This window comes from Microtus oregoni, unplaced genomic scaffold (genome assembly GCF_018167655.1).
Source record: "Microtus oregoni isolate MIOR12 unplaced genomic scaffold, Mior012 000022F_ref0000154, whole genome shotgun sequence".
NCBI classification, from domain to species: Eukaryota; Metazoa; Chordata; class Mammalia; order Rodentia; family Cricetidae; genus Microtus; species Microtus oregoni.
This window is the reverse complement of record NW_024543081.1, coordinates 4,521,820-4,534,748: the sequence shown is the minus strand read 5'-3', so window position 1 is coordinate 4,534,748 and position 12,929 is coordinate 4,521,820. Positions and strand designations below refer to the sequence as shown.

The 12,929-nt window shown below is 53.8% G+C and overlaps 1 protein-coding gene across 5 annotated transcripts; it reads right to left on the bottom strand.

Annotated features, from left to right (window-relative positions):
• Positions 1–604: 604 nt before the first annotated feature.
• Mapk11 (mitogen-activated protein kinase 11) lies at positions 605–7,876 on the bottom strand. 5 transcript variants are annotated; one of them, XM_041672412.1, is made up of 12 exons: positions 7,652–7,876; positions 4,868–4,997; positions 4,639–4,697; positions 4,435–4,546; positions 4,311–4,361; positions 4,180–4,227; positions 3,985–4,099; positions 3,574–3,645; positions 3,305–3,384; positions 2,572–2,650; positions 2,324–2,497; positions 605–1,882 (listed from the first exon to the last, which is right to left on the bottom strand). In XM_041672412.1, exons 1-12 carry the CDS (start codon positions 7,765–7,767, stop codon positions 1,803–1,805), a joined length of 1,116 nt encoding a protein of 371 aa, XP_041528346.1. In that variant the 5' UTR covers positions 7,768–7,876; the 3' UTR covers positions 605–1,802. The 5 variants fall into 5 exon arrangements, with proteins under 5 accessions (XP_041528346.1, XP_041528350.1, XP_041528349.1 ...); XM_041672416.1 differs by having other exon boundaries at positions 2,324–2,412; XM_041672415.1 differs by having other exon boundaries at positions 4,311–4,340.
• Positions 7,877–12,929: the final 5,053 nt, after the last annotated feature.

Here is a 12,929-nt window from a genome sequence, read left to right as displayed (position 1 = left end):
CTAGGGCCTTGTATCTGGTCCCACTCCTACTCCTGATCCCCCAACACCAGCTTGGCTCTGGTCTTCTAGCTTTTCTCCTGGACCAGCTGCCAGGCTAAGACTTCTGGAGGTCCAAGATTCAGGACACAGGCCTGATACATGTGCTGGCTGTATCCTGGGCTAAAGTAAAGTAACCTTTTTGCCTTAGCCAGGAAGGAAAGGACAGCTATTCCCCGTATCCTGTCCAATCCCTGAGGAAGAACTGGCCTTTATTCCACAGACAATCCCACCCCACCATCCCACCCCAGAGCCAGTCCCATCACTGAGCAAGAAGGAGTCAAGCCTGTCCACTGAATCCCGATGTACATAAAACAGCAGGGACCAATGTGTGATGGCTATCACATTATTTTCCCCCTTTAGCCTGTGGGTCTTATCCTGCACTGGTCTCCTGGTTCTTGACCTCTCTACGGAGCTGTGATAGTACCAGAAATGGCCACTGCTCTCACTGAGTGGTCAAGGGAGTGCAACATGTGCCAAGTCTGTGGGGCTAGCTGCAAGTGGGCCAAGCACAAGATCCAACCACCCCTCCAGGCAACGGGAGTAGTGGAAGCAATGGGGTCTGGAGCCTTCCACACAAATAAGAGCAAGAGGGAAGCCCCTTTATTGTGCACTCTTAGTGCAGGCACTTGACATCCAGAGACCCCTGGTCCCTGATAGCAAGAGATCATCCTCTCTTCAGGGAGGAGCCACATCCCAGTGTGTCTTCAAACAGGGTCCTATCTCAAAAATCACTTGGGCAGCTCCTCTCTGGGGAGAGGGCAGATAAGGGATGACTCACAGACCACAGCACCCCAGACCAGCTGTAGAGCTACAAGGGTAGGGGGAGGTAGAATGTAGACAAAACGTTCGTCAGCTTTGACTCAAGGTCCAGGGGCAAGAGTGTCCAAGTTCATATCCATGGGTGCTCTCCACCCAGCATCCGTGAGATTACACCCCCTACTTCATCCGTTTCCCAGCTGGCAGTGTGTCCTTCTGCCTCCGGATCCTGTAGCAGCTCCTACACTCTAGCCGAAACTCCAGGTTTTTGGATGGATCTTGGCACCTCTCAGGGTTTTAATCTAGTTCACAGCTGGCTCTCAAGACCCAGTAGGCAACAGGAACTTGGGGGAGGGGAGGCAAGAGTGTCTCCAGCTTAGGTGCCCTCCCAGAAATGGCTGCTGGTCCCTCGGGTGCTCACAGATTCATACGCACCAGCACACGCCTGCATATGCTCTGATGTGTGCACCGGGAGTGTACACTCATTTGCCCACTTGCCCACACATCACAGGTAAACACAAAGCTGCAGCCAGCTTTTCCGATTCAGTATCTAGTGATGGCCTCTGCCTTGCCACCCCCAGAAGGAATGCCACTCATTTGGAGGGGGGCCTCAGCTTTCACCCACTCACTTCCAGGTCGAGCTGCTCCAACCACTGGGACTCCCAGCCCCTCAGAGTCTCCAGGTGCCGTGGCCCATTTGCCTTCCTCCCAGTCCAGAGAGTTCTCAAGAGCAGAAGAAATCCAGACAGGGACCCATTAAGATCCCACACATTGAGGTCCCAAGGAGAACCTGGGTGGGCCAAGGTGGGCCCAGAAACGCTACTGCCCAGGCTCCAACACATGACAGCAGGCATATGTACATATCCGTGCATCCGTGCGTGTATGTAGGTAGAGTTCTCTCAAGGCAAGGGGTCCCAGGTTAAGGGTCAGGGCTGCCTGAGAGGCACCTCCTGAGGAAAACTGGAAAGCTGAGGAAAGGGGGGCAGGCTCAGGCCTCCCCTCAGGCCTCACTGCTCAATCTCATGGGTGCCAGGTAGCTGTGATGGCTCCAGGGGCTTGAAGCTAAGGACTTCCTGGTAAGTAAGCTCTGAGGGAATAAAAATAGGGTGAGATTGTGCTGTTGTCCCCGCCCACACACACAACCCAGTTCCCCACCTGCATGTGTGGCATCTGCTTCCCAGCCACATCTACCACTGCCTAAGCTGAGAACCAGAGCCTGTCTTACCCCACGCTGTCCTCCAAGCCTCTCTCTCTCTCTCTCTCTCTCTCTCTCTCTCTCTCTCTCTCTCCACACACACACACACACACACACACACACACACGCCTCTTTACATGTTTCACTCTGGAGTGCAGTCATGTTGTTTCCCCCTCCCAGGTTACTGGGAGAAAGTTCTGGGGGAGTTTCTTGCATGAAACATAAACTCTTGCTCTGAGAAAATGCAACCCACAGACTTCTTGGGCTGCGCTCCCTCTCCCGTGCCCCCCCCCCCCCCCCGGCCCTCTCCCATGCCCCTCGCCCCGTGCTCACCCTTCCACTCCTCCAGGGTGCGCTCCTTGGCCTCGACACTTTCATCATAGGGCTCAGCCTCCGGCTCGTCGTCAGGGTCATGGTACTGGCTGAAGTACGCATGAGCCAAGGCTTCAGCTGCACTGACCCTTTGGTCACTGTCCAGCACCAGCATCCTTCCAAGGAGGTCTACAGCTAGAGGAGCGAGGGTCAACACTACATCCAGTCCTGGATCTGAAGCCCAACCGAGACCCAGGACCAGTCCTCACCCAGAGGGTTGGCTCCATGGAAGACACTGCTGAGATCCTTCTGGGGCATAGGGGGCAGGGACTGGATGTATGTCCGAGCCTGGGGACACATAAGAAGGGCTTGGAGGGCTAACTACCCTCGATTTCCATGGCCCCAAACTGAACAGAAGGCTTCAGGAGACGGCCCTGATGCATTCATTCCAACAGGCCTGGCAGGTGCGCCAGCAAGCCAGAGTCTTGCTCTCGAAGTCTGGGGGCTCCCTAGCTGGGTAGTAGAGGTGCACGCCTTTAATTCCAGCACTCTGGAGGCAGAGGCAGGCAGATCTCTGAGTTCAAGGCCAGTCTGGTCTACAGAGCAAGTTTCAAAACACCCAGGGCTACACAGAGAAACCCTGTCTCCCAAAACAAAACAACAAAAATGTCTAGGGACTCCAGACCTCCTTTTGGCTTCTAATGATGTCTGCAGAAGCCAAATGTTCTAAGCTTTCTCTGCTCTCGCCTGCCTCTACCGTTTATAGCCAGAGGAGTTTTGTCAGTGTTGGTCGGTTGGTCTCCACTGTCTCTCCTACCTGGAATGTCCTCCTGATTCTCCTGCTTCACCCTGAAGGGGTTGAGTTTCTAGTACAAGCTCTATCCTGCTCTGTCCATGTCTCTGATATGTTGCCTATTTATCTGCATACCACCACCTCCCCAACATGACTGGTACTTGGTCAGCAGAACAAATGGATGGATGGGTGGATGGTCACTAACTTACATGCTCTGAGGATATCTTTGCCAGAACCTCAGGGCTGGGTGTGCCCACCACCTCCATGATTCGCTTCAGCTGGTCGATGTCTGCCTAGCTCAGGAAACACCTGGAGGCCAAGCCTTTACATCCTCAGCCCCTAGTACACTGTGGCGCCGTGGCTCCGGACAGGGAGCCCCACGTGTCATAGCATAAGAAGCAAGACTTCGAAAAAGGGCTGGAGACCACCCCTACCCTGTAGAATGGGACCCCAGCTTGACCCTGCTCCCCAAGGATACAGTCATTTCCAGGAAAGAGGGCCTTCCCTTGGAGCAACTCAGCCATGATGCAGCCCACAGACCAGATGTCCACTGTTGGGGGAGAATAAGGAGACTCTATCAGTATGCCACCCAAAGCCTTCCTGTGGAGCTGGGGAGAAGCCTGCCCAGTAGTGATCCCTCATCAAAGCCAGGACCAAAGAAGCCAGTGGTGCCCTTATTCTGTACCCTACCCTGAGAAGAGGTGTGGGGACACCCACCAATCTATAGGCCTTTCTAAAAGCTGGTCCCACCAAGCCCTTGCCCCTCACTCAGAGCTCCAGGCATGCTCTTCCCCCTATGCCCACAGGTTTGTCACCTTCCGTCAACATTGGTGTGAGTACTGTCTGCCCACCCTTATAGGACAAGGCGACTGTTGACGGTCGACAGCACCTGTCTGGTTGTAGTGCATCCAGTTCAACATGATCTCTGGCGCCCGGTACCAACGTGTGGCCACATATCCAGTCATCTCCTCATCAGCCTGACGCGCTAGCCCGAAGTCCAGGATCTGGAGGACCACAGGTGTTATGTAACACACGACACCTACTTCTCTCTGCATCCCCACTGTTCACACCCCATCCTCCTTACCCGAAGCTCGCAGTCCTCATTCACCGCTACATTGCTGGGCTTCAGGTCCTGCAGGGTGGACCTGGTGTGAGTGTGGTAGCTATGAGCCCGAGTAGTGTCTGACCCTCGCCCTCTCCCACAGCTGCACCTACCCTGTGGATGATGCCTGCCGAGTGGATATACTGCAGGGGAGGGCAGACCGGCTGAGCCCAGGCTCCAACCCGGTCTGCCCCAACCCAGGGCGTTCGAGGGAACCCTAGAGCCCACGCGCCCCACCTTCAGCCCACGCAGCAGCTGATAGACGAGGAATTGAACATGCTCATCACTCAGTGCCTGACACTTGACGATGTTATTCAGGTCAGCGCCCATCAGGGTGGTCACCAGGTACCTGTGCCAGGGTCAGGAGTTAGGACAGTGTCTCGCTACCCCCTTCCCGACTAAGCTCCCAAGGCCACCGCCACGCCTGCCCAGGCCGCTCACACTTCGCTGAAATCCTCGATGGATGTAGCCGGCGTGAAGACGTCCAGGAGCCCTATGACCTGGTCAGGGACCCAAGAGAACAAACCACCACACAGCTGTAGGCAACGCCAGACAGGTCAGGGCCCCGCCCATATGGAGGCGTACCCCAAAAGGCCCCGCCCAACTCGCTCCCGCCCCCACCGGGCGGTGTCCGTTGTTCAATCCCTACACCACTGGCCCGCCCTCTCACGTTCTCGTGCTTCAGGTGTTTGAGTAGGCGCAGCTCCCGGTAAGTCCTCCTCGCGTGGATCAGCGATTGGAAAGGCCGAGACAGCTTCTTCACAGCCACCTTCTGGCGCAGACGCGCGTCGTAGGCCGAGCTGCAAGGTGGGCGAGTGCGAGCGCCTGGCCTGAGTCCACCCTGCGCCGGAGTGCAGGAGAGCAAGCCTCCGCTTCTGGTCCCAAGACCTAGGAAGCTTGTCCCTGCCTGCTCTCCCCGCCGCCCCTCTTGGACCTCCCTTAGGAGACCCCCCCCTTTTTTTTCAATCTTTTCTCTCGTGATTCTAGCCCAAACCTAAGCCCCCACTCAGAACGAGGCCGCTGCCTGGAAAAGACGCTACAACTATGCCCACGGACACTCCCTAAGCAAGCAGCTCTCCTTCCTCACTGACGCCATGAACAAGGGAGGCTTACCTTCCAAGCCATGACTCCCCACCCCCATGCCTCTGCACATCAGATTGCGAAGGAAGAGATGTTTATTGCATCCTAATTTATAAGTGAAGTTGGACGCGGTGGTTCATGCCTGTAATCCCAGCTCTTGGGGAGACTGAAGTAAGAGATTTGAGATGCGTTCAAGACTAGCTGGTGAAATACTGTCTCACAAAAAAAAAAAAGCCCCCTCCCACAATTTATAACTGGGTGGAAGGGAATGTTCATCTCGAGTGGGTTGGGGGGGGGTCTCTGGTCCACTACCACTCCCCAGAGACTGGAGAACCCTCCACCTCTGTACCCTTTTATGTTAGTTTGTTTTGGTTTTGGTTTCTGGAGATAGGGTTTCTCTATGTAGTCCTGGCTGCTCTGGCTCTCTCTCTGTAAACCAGGCTGACTCTGAACTCACAGAGATCTGCCTGCCTCTGCCTCCTGAGTGCCGGGAGTCTGCACCACCACCCGGCTCCTCTTCATCCTTTTGTCCTTCACTGGAGAGCTTCAAATGAGCAAATGAGGACATGTCCTCTAGATTGGTGGGACCTAGACCAGCATGATCAGGAGCTGTGGTCATAGAGCTTTCCCCCAAGTTCTGGTCCCACTGCCCTCAAGCCTAGAGCAGCTGTGAACTCACTGAAGGAGCCCAGCTGGCTTTAGTCTCTCGCTCTTGAGTCTCTTCATCCCGGGGTGTACCCTTCCCTGCGGTGAGTGGAGACAGGATTCCACCCATTCCACAAGATGAGGGAAGGCAAGGACAGGACATGGTGGGTCTGGGATGTTCATGGGACTAAAAAGTAGCAGAGGGTAGTTGGCTCCCTGCGATAAGCAAAATGTCTAAATAACTCCTGGGATGAGGTGCGAAGGGAGTGGCCACCAGAGCAGCAGATCCTCTTGCTCCACCGCATCTGAACAATTGAGTTACAAGGAGCTGGCATCCTACCACCAACCTCAATAGTGCAACTTGAACAAACCCAGGTCACAGATCAGTAGAGCCCGACCTGGGACTCACTTGGGAAAGTTGGCTATCTCCCAGTAACTCCTAAACAGCCAGTCCCGGATGACTCCATCTGAGTCAGTGTCCAAGCTCTCTGCAAGCAGTCTTCACCAGCTCTCTCCCCACCCACCCAATCTTCTCCCTCTCTCCCCTTCCTTCCCTCTATCTCCTCCCCTCCCTCCCTCCCTCCCTCCCTCCCTCCCTCTAATTTATTGTATTATTTTTTAACGGGATTGTGTGTAACTTCATCCTCTATTTGCTGAGCCCATAGCATCCCAGACACAACCTGTCTTATCTTTTCCTCTGTTCTGCTCCTTGGTTATTTTGGGAGGTATCCTGTTTCTACTCACTGTGGAGGGGGGTACACCCGGGAGAAAGAAGCAAGAAGAAGATAAAGTGTTAATGGAGAACAAGCTTATCCATCTCAGAGTGCTGGGATTACAGGCTGCGGACATGAGGTGCAATCCCACGACCCAGCTGGGCCCGGTAACTGGTTTCCTTTATGTTAAAGAGTCTATAAGATGTTATCAGCAGCCCTGCCGGAGAGATTTGACACAGGCTTCTGGTGACAGGCCAATGACAGCACAAGATCCAAGATTTGAGCCTCAGCCCCCATTCCCAGTGTCCACACCCTTTGACCAGCCTATCAACACGGACTATCTGTACCCATTCTTCAGTCCCGGGTGCCTGAGAGCTAGCTGGCTTCAGCCAACCCGAACTCTGCCCCATCAAGACTCTAACCCCTGGTCCTCAAGCCCTAGCTGTGGGGCTACATACCGAAATCCTTTGTTGGGTAAACTGGGGTAGGGTGTAGACAGGAGGGTAAGATGTCTGATTTCTGCTCAAGCCTCCGTCTGAGACTCCTGGGATACTGGAGAAGGGGGTAGGATCTACGGGACAGTTTGATGCCTTCCGAAGAGGAGAGGTCTCCTCACCGCACTGGGTGCCTCCTTTTCAAATACTCGGGTCTTGGGGCATGTTAGATCCTGAAACTACTTAGACTCTGCCCCAAATAACCCTGATGGCTGCTCCATTTAGCGGCCCCCAGAGACTTGCTCTCCCGCCAGTTGTGACGCCGCGGGATTCGGCCTTAGTGGGGGAAACTAGGAATCAGAGATGGGGGCACGTTAGAGGACCCCCCTCCCTGCCAACGAGTGGAATCTAGTAGGAAAGTTTCCACCGTGTCCCCTTCCCCCCACATTCATTCTTCGGAAGCGTGCCGGCCGGGGGCGGAGGCAGGGCGAGGCCCCTCCCCACGCCGGGAACCCCACGTCGCGCTGGAGGGTCGCGCACATTTTCCCGCCCAGCTCCCACCAGATCCTCGCCGGCCCCTACCAGACCGAGCCGTAGGCGCCGGAGCCCACCGGGCGTAGGCTCTGCAGCCGCTGCGGCACCTCCCATACTGTTTTGTTCAGCTCTTGCCGGTAGAATCCCGCGCGCGGACCCGACATATCCGCATCGGCGGCAGGAGCGAGTTGCCCCGGAACCCCGCGCAGCACCCGGCCCGCGCCCCACGCCCAGCAGGCGTGAGCTCCGCTGAGCAAAGCCAGGTGGGGGGTGGGGGGCTGCGGCGCAGCAGGGCGGGGCGGGGCGGCGGGGCGGGGCCGAGCGGATTTCCCCAGCCAGGCGACCGGAGGCGGGGTAGCGGGATGGGGGTGGGGGGAAGGATGGGAGGGGCAGGTGGAGGGGGGTTTTTCCAGAGACAGACACGCCAGCTTCCTGCCCCTCGGAGACGGCGACAAAGGAGAAAGCCGTCTTCCCTCCCGTGGGGGTGACGAGCAGATCCCTTGCTTGTATTTCTCACCTTCACCTTCTGCCACACGCTCTCCCCGCCCTTCTCCAGGTCCCAGCTCAGACTCCTTATTCAGAAATGAGGTGAAATTGTCAAAAGCGAGCTACAGCACATGGCAAGAATACTTTCAGAACAAAAAACACTAACCACGTAAAAACTAAAGGCTCTAGGTTAAAGAACAGCGCCGTGGCGTTAACCCAGGTCCCCACTGTGGGAGGCGTGTTGTGGCCTGGACGAGGAGGACGCCTCCGTTTAGCATTACTGCTTCACCTTCTAGTACACTTACCTTGGCGACAGCCTTCAGGAGACGTATCTACCCCGCATCTTACCCTAACCTGGGTCTAGAAGTTCCTGGAAGAGGTGAGCTCCCGGCGGCCAGTCAGGACCAGGGACAGCAGCAGCACCATGGTTGTGGCCACAAGGTTTGGTCCCCAAAAGGATACTTTTTGATACTGGGTATTTTTTTTTCTTCGAATGAAGCACCCACATCACTTGACACCCGCGAAAGGCACCCAGTCCTGACTTCCTCAGGGCATTAGTACAAGATGTCTCCGCAAATCTGCCACCCAGGTGCAAGTTCAGTTTGTCACCAAACACAGAAAACTCCCTTTTCCTGGTGTCCAAGGTGGATGCTCTCATGTGCAGTAAGGCCTCACGATTATGTGTTACTCAAGGACAGCGGTTCTCAATATGTGGGTCTCGACCCCTTAGGGGTCACCTAAGACCATCAGAAAACAGATATTTACTTACATTACGATTTATAACAGTAGTAAAATTAGTTATGAAGTAGCAACAAAAATAATTTTGTGTTGGGGGGGGGGTTCACCGTAACATGAGAAACTCTTGAGTCTCAGCATTAGGAAGGTTGAGAAACACTGCTGTAGGCCCTACTTTTAGTCACATTTAGAAGTGAACATGGAGCCAGGCGTCATGGTGCACGCCTTTAATCCAGCACTCAAGAGGCGGAAGCAGGTGGATCTCCGTGAGTTGGAGGCCATCTTCATTTACATTGTGAGTTCCAAAACAGCCAGAACTATGTAATAGAGACCCTGTCACACACACACACACACACACACACACACACACACTACAACCTTGCCAATAAAGAAATTGAACATGGCCCTAGTATGGTGGCTTCCATCTGTAATTCAAATACTCACGAAGCTGAACCTGGAGGACCATAGCAAGTTCAAGGCCTTTCAGGGCTGCACAGTGAATTTGAAGCCACAGAGTGACATCCTGTCTCAAGGTAAAAAGAGAAAGAAAGAAAGGCCAGGTATGGTGGTGTATGCCTTTAATCACAAAGAGAGAGGCAGGCAGGTGGCTCTCTGTGAGTTCAAGGCCACCCTGGTCTACAGAGTGAGCTCCAGGACTGATATGGCAACAGAGAAACCTGTCTCAAAAATAAATAAATAAATAAATAACCATGTAAAATTTAAGTTAAAAATTTTCAACCATGGTCTGTGGACAGTCGGTGGTGGCACACGCCTTTAATCCCAGCACTCATGAGGCAGAAGCAGACAGATCTGTGAGTTTGAGGCCAGCCTGGTCTACAAGAGCTAGTTCTAGGACAGGCCCCAAAGCTACAGAAAAACCCTGTCTTGAAAAAAAGCCCCCCAAAAAACAAACGAAATAAGATGGGCAGTGGTGGCACATGTCTTTAATTCCGGCACTCAGGAAGAAGAGGCAGGTGGATCTCTGAGTTAGAGGCCAGCCTGATCTACAGAGTTCCAGGACAGCCAGAGCTAAAAAGAGAAACCCTGTGAAGAAACAACAAAACAAAAATTGTCAGCTAACCTAAACAAATTAATGAAGTATGAACTACTAGAAGTATCTACTATGAATCCCGGGGCACAGTAGGGGGCCAAGGAAACAGCTCCAAGCCTAGGTCCCTTGTCCCTCTCCCAAGACTTTGCCCAAGCCGCAGGCACCAATTTTCCCTCTGGGAGCCATTCTCAATTCTGGAGCCTAGCCAGAGAACCTGAGGGTGGCCCCAGCCCCCACTGCTCAGGACAATGCAGAGCTCGGAAAGTACCTTTCCCAGGGGTGGGTTGAGGTTTTGTGCGAAACTAATGGAGCTTCAGCTAAAGGCGGGGGAGGAGGGTACTGAGCCCTGGGTGATGGTGGGGGGTTGGGAAACTTGCCTACACAGTGGCCAGGGGGGAGGGTAGTGGCCTTTGTCTGTACAGCAGCAGGGCAGGGCCTGGCAGTTACCAGGGTAACCTGCCTCTTCGCCTCTGCATTCCCAAGGATGCCCAGTTTGGCTCAACTGGAAAAGTGGGGAAGGGGACAGGATGAAGGCTTAGGCGGACAGCAGCCACCTACCCAGGAGAGCCTCCAATCAATTTTCCTGACCTCTGCCCCCAACAAGTCCAGGTGGTCAGAGCTGACTACTGTTAGCCAGGGGTTAGGCCTAGCCAGGCTTAGCTCTCATACAATGGTGATTCTCTCTGGACACCCCTTGCCACCTGCTGTGTCAAACCACAGGTATCAGGTGCCTTCTGCGGATTGTGTGGGATCAAAACAAACACTACAGGGAGGAACCACTTGAGTTTGAGCTGGTAGTGAGGGTAACCGTGAAGCAGGAACAGGGTAGCATAGCAATAGAGGGCAGATAGCGGAGGTTGGGAGTCGGGAGGAGAAGGGCTGCAACCTAAAAATCCCAGGACCCTATCTCCATCCTCTGCTATGACTTAGTGCCACCCCTAAATATCAACCCACCCCGTCTTCTATTGCCTCCCTATGCTCGAGCCCCCTTTTCAATTAGACAGCTGTGTCAATTTCCCGTGGTCAGCTTGTCCACTCAGAGCCCAGATTCTGCCAGTGGGTCAGAACGCACTTTGTAAAAGATAACTCTGGAAGGTGCTGGTTTAGGAACTAGAGGCTGAGGACCATAGCCCCTTCTCACCCTACTCCGTTGTCTCTGGTACCATGGAAAGAAGATGAGGACATATAGGCAAGCTCCTCCCTGGGATTGTTGGTGATGCTGCTACACCTCAAGGCTGGTTTCATGCCCCTCCCCATCCCTAAGCACTCCAACACAGAGGCCAAGTTTCTACCCCTTGCTGATTTCCAGTGCAGGACAAGCCCTGAATCTCTACATACACTTGTCTACCCTTGAAGGAATGTGAGGAGAAAGGATGGACACCCCACCTGGAACCTACTGGGACTGCCAGGCACCCCCAAGCTTAGCAGTGTGTATGCTTCTACCAAATGAGAAGATAGTTTTCAGGGGTCCATTCTGGATGCCAGGCCCCATGATTCCCAGTTCTTTTATCCCAACTCTGCATTCCAAAACCCCTTCACTCCTTCTGGCTTAGTGATACTTAGTTCAGATTTCCTGGCCAGCCATCTCTGCAGGAGAGTCTTGTTATTGGATCACAAAAGAAGCATCACTTCAGAGGGATGTTGGCTGATGGCCTTGCAGCTCCTCAGATCAGGACTAACCAGACACAGAATGTGCCAGTGCATTGTGGGAATAGTTCAGAAGGATGGGATCCACAGACAGCATTTGGATCCAGCCAAAACTAAATGGCCATTTCACTTCCTATTGCAGAACAGTGACTTGAGTAGTCTCTGGAGAACATGGGAGGCTCCCCAAGAACACACCCACTGGTCCAGCTTGCTCCTGGGCTCTGTCTAGTATGGTGCCTGTACCAGAAGTGTTTGTGGAGCAGGGTGTGGTGGCATACACCTTTAATCTCAGAGACTGAGGTCCGTAGATCTGAGTTCAAGGCCACTTCTGGTCTACAAAGCAAGCCCCTTCTAGGTCAGCCGTTCTAGGTCAGCCAGTGTTGCGCACTGATAACCTTGTCCTTGTGGAACGGAATGAGGCCCTCTCACTGTTCTCACATCTCAGTTTAACTCATACTAGCCCTGGAGTACTTTTTTCTTTTTTCTTTTTTTTTTTTTTTTGGTTTTTCGAGACAGGGTTTCTCTGTAGCTTTGGAGCCTGTCCTGGAACTAGCTCTGTAGACCAGGCTGGTCTCAAACTCAGAGATCCGCCTGCCTCTGCCTCCCGAGTGCTGGGATTAAAGGCGTGCGCCACCACCGCCCGGCTTTCTTTCTTTCTTTCTTTCTTTCTTTTTTTTTTTTTTTTTTGGGTTTTTCCGAGACAGGGTTTCTCTGTGGCTTTGGAGCCTGTCCTGGAACTAGCTCTGTAGACCAGGCTGGTCTCGAACTCACAGAGATCCGCCTACCTCTGCCTCCCGAGTGCTGGGATTAAAGGCGTGCGCCACCATCGCCCGGCTCCGGCTTTCTTTCTTTTTCTTTTTTTTTAAACTTTATTTTATGCACACTGGAGTTACAGATAGCTGCTGTGAGCTGCTATGTGGGTGCTGGGAATTGAACCCGGGTCCTCTGGAGAAGCAGTCAGTGCTCTTAACCACTGAGCCATCTCACCAGCCCCGTCGATTCTTTTTGGTTTTTCAAACCAAACAGGGTTTCTCTGGAGCTTTGGGGCCTACCCTGGAACTCACTCTGTGGACCAGGCTGGCCCAGTCAGAGAGCTAGTCCAGCTCTGTATGCGGTGGTTTGAGTGAGAACAGACCCACAGACAGGCTCATGTCTGAATGCTTGGTCCCATTCGGTGGACTGTTTAGGATTAGGAGAGGTGGCCTTGTTGGAGGAGGTTTGTTACTGGGAGGTGGGCTTTGAGGTTTCAAAGGCCAATGTCAGTTGCAATCTGTCTCTGTCTGCAACTTTCAGACCAGATGTGAGCTCTCCGCTACTGCTCCAGTGCAGTAGCGATGTGTGCCTGCCGCCATGGCCCCACCATGATGGTCAGGTACTAACCATCTGAAACTATAAGCAAGCTCCCAA

Coding starts and splice junctions, on each gene's coding strand:
- Mapk11 (XM_041672412.1), bottom strand. CDS start 7,767: ATGTCGGGTCCGCGCGCGGGATTCTACCGGCAAGAGCTGAACAAAACA. Junction 4,362..4,434: donor AGCTGCTGCGTGGGCTGAAG/GTGGGGCGCGTG, acceptor GCCTGGGCTCAG/CCGGTCTGCCCTCCCCTGCA. Junction 2,498..2,571: donor CCATGGAGCCAACCCTCTGG/GTGAGGACTGGT, acceptor TCGCTCCTCTAG/CTGTAGACCTCCTTGGAAGG.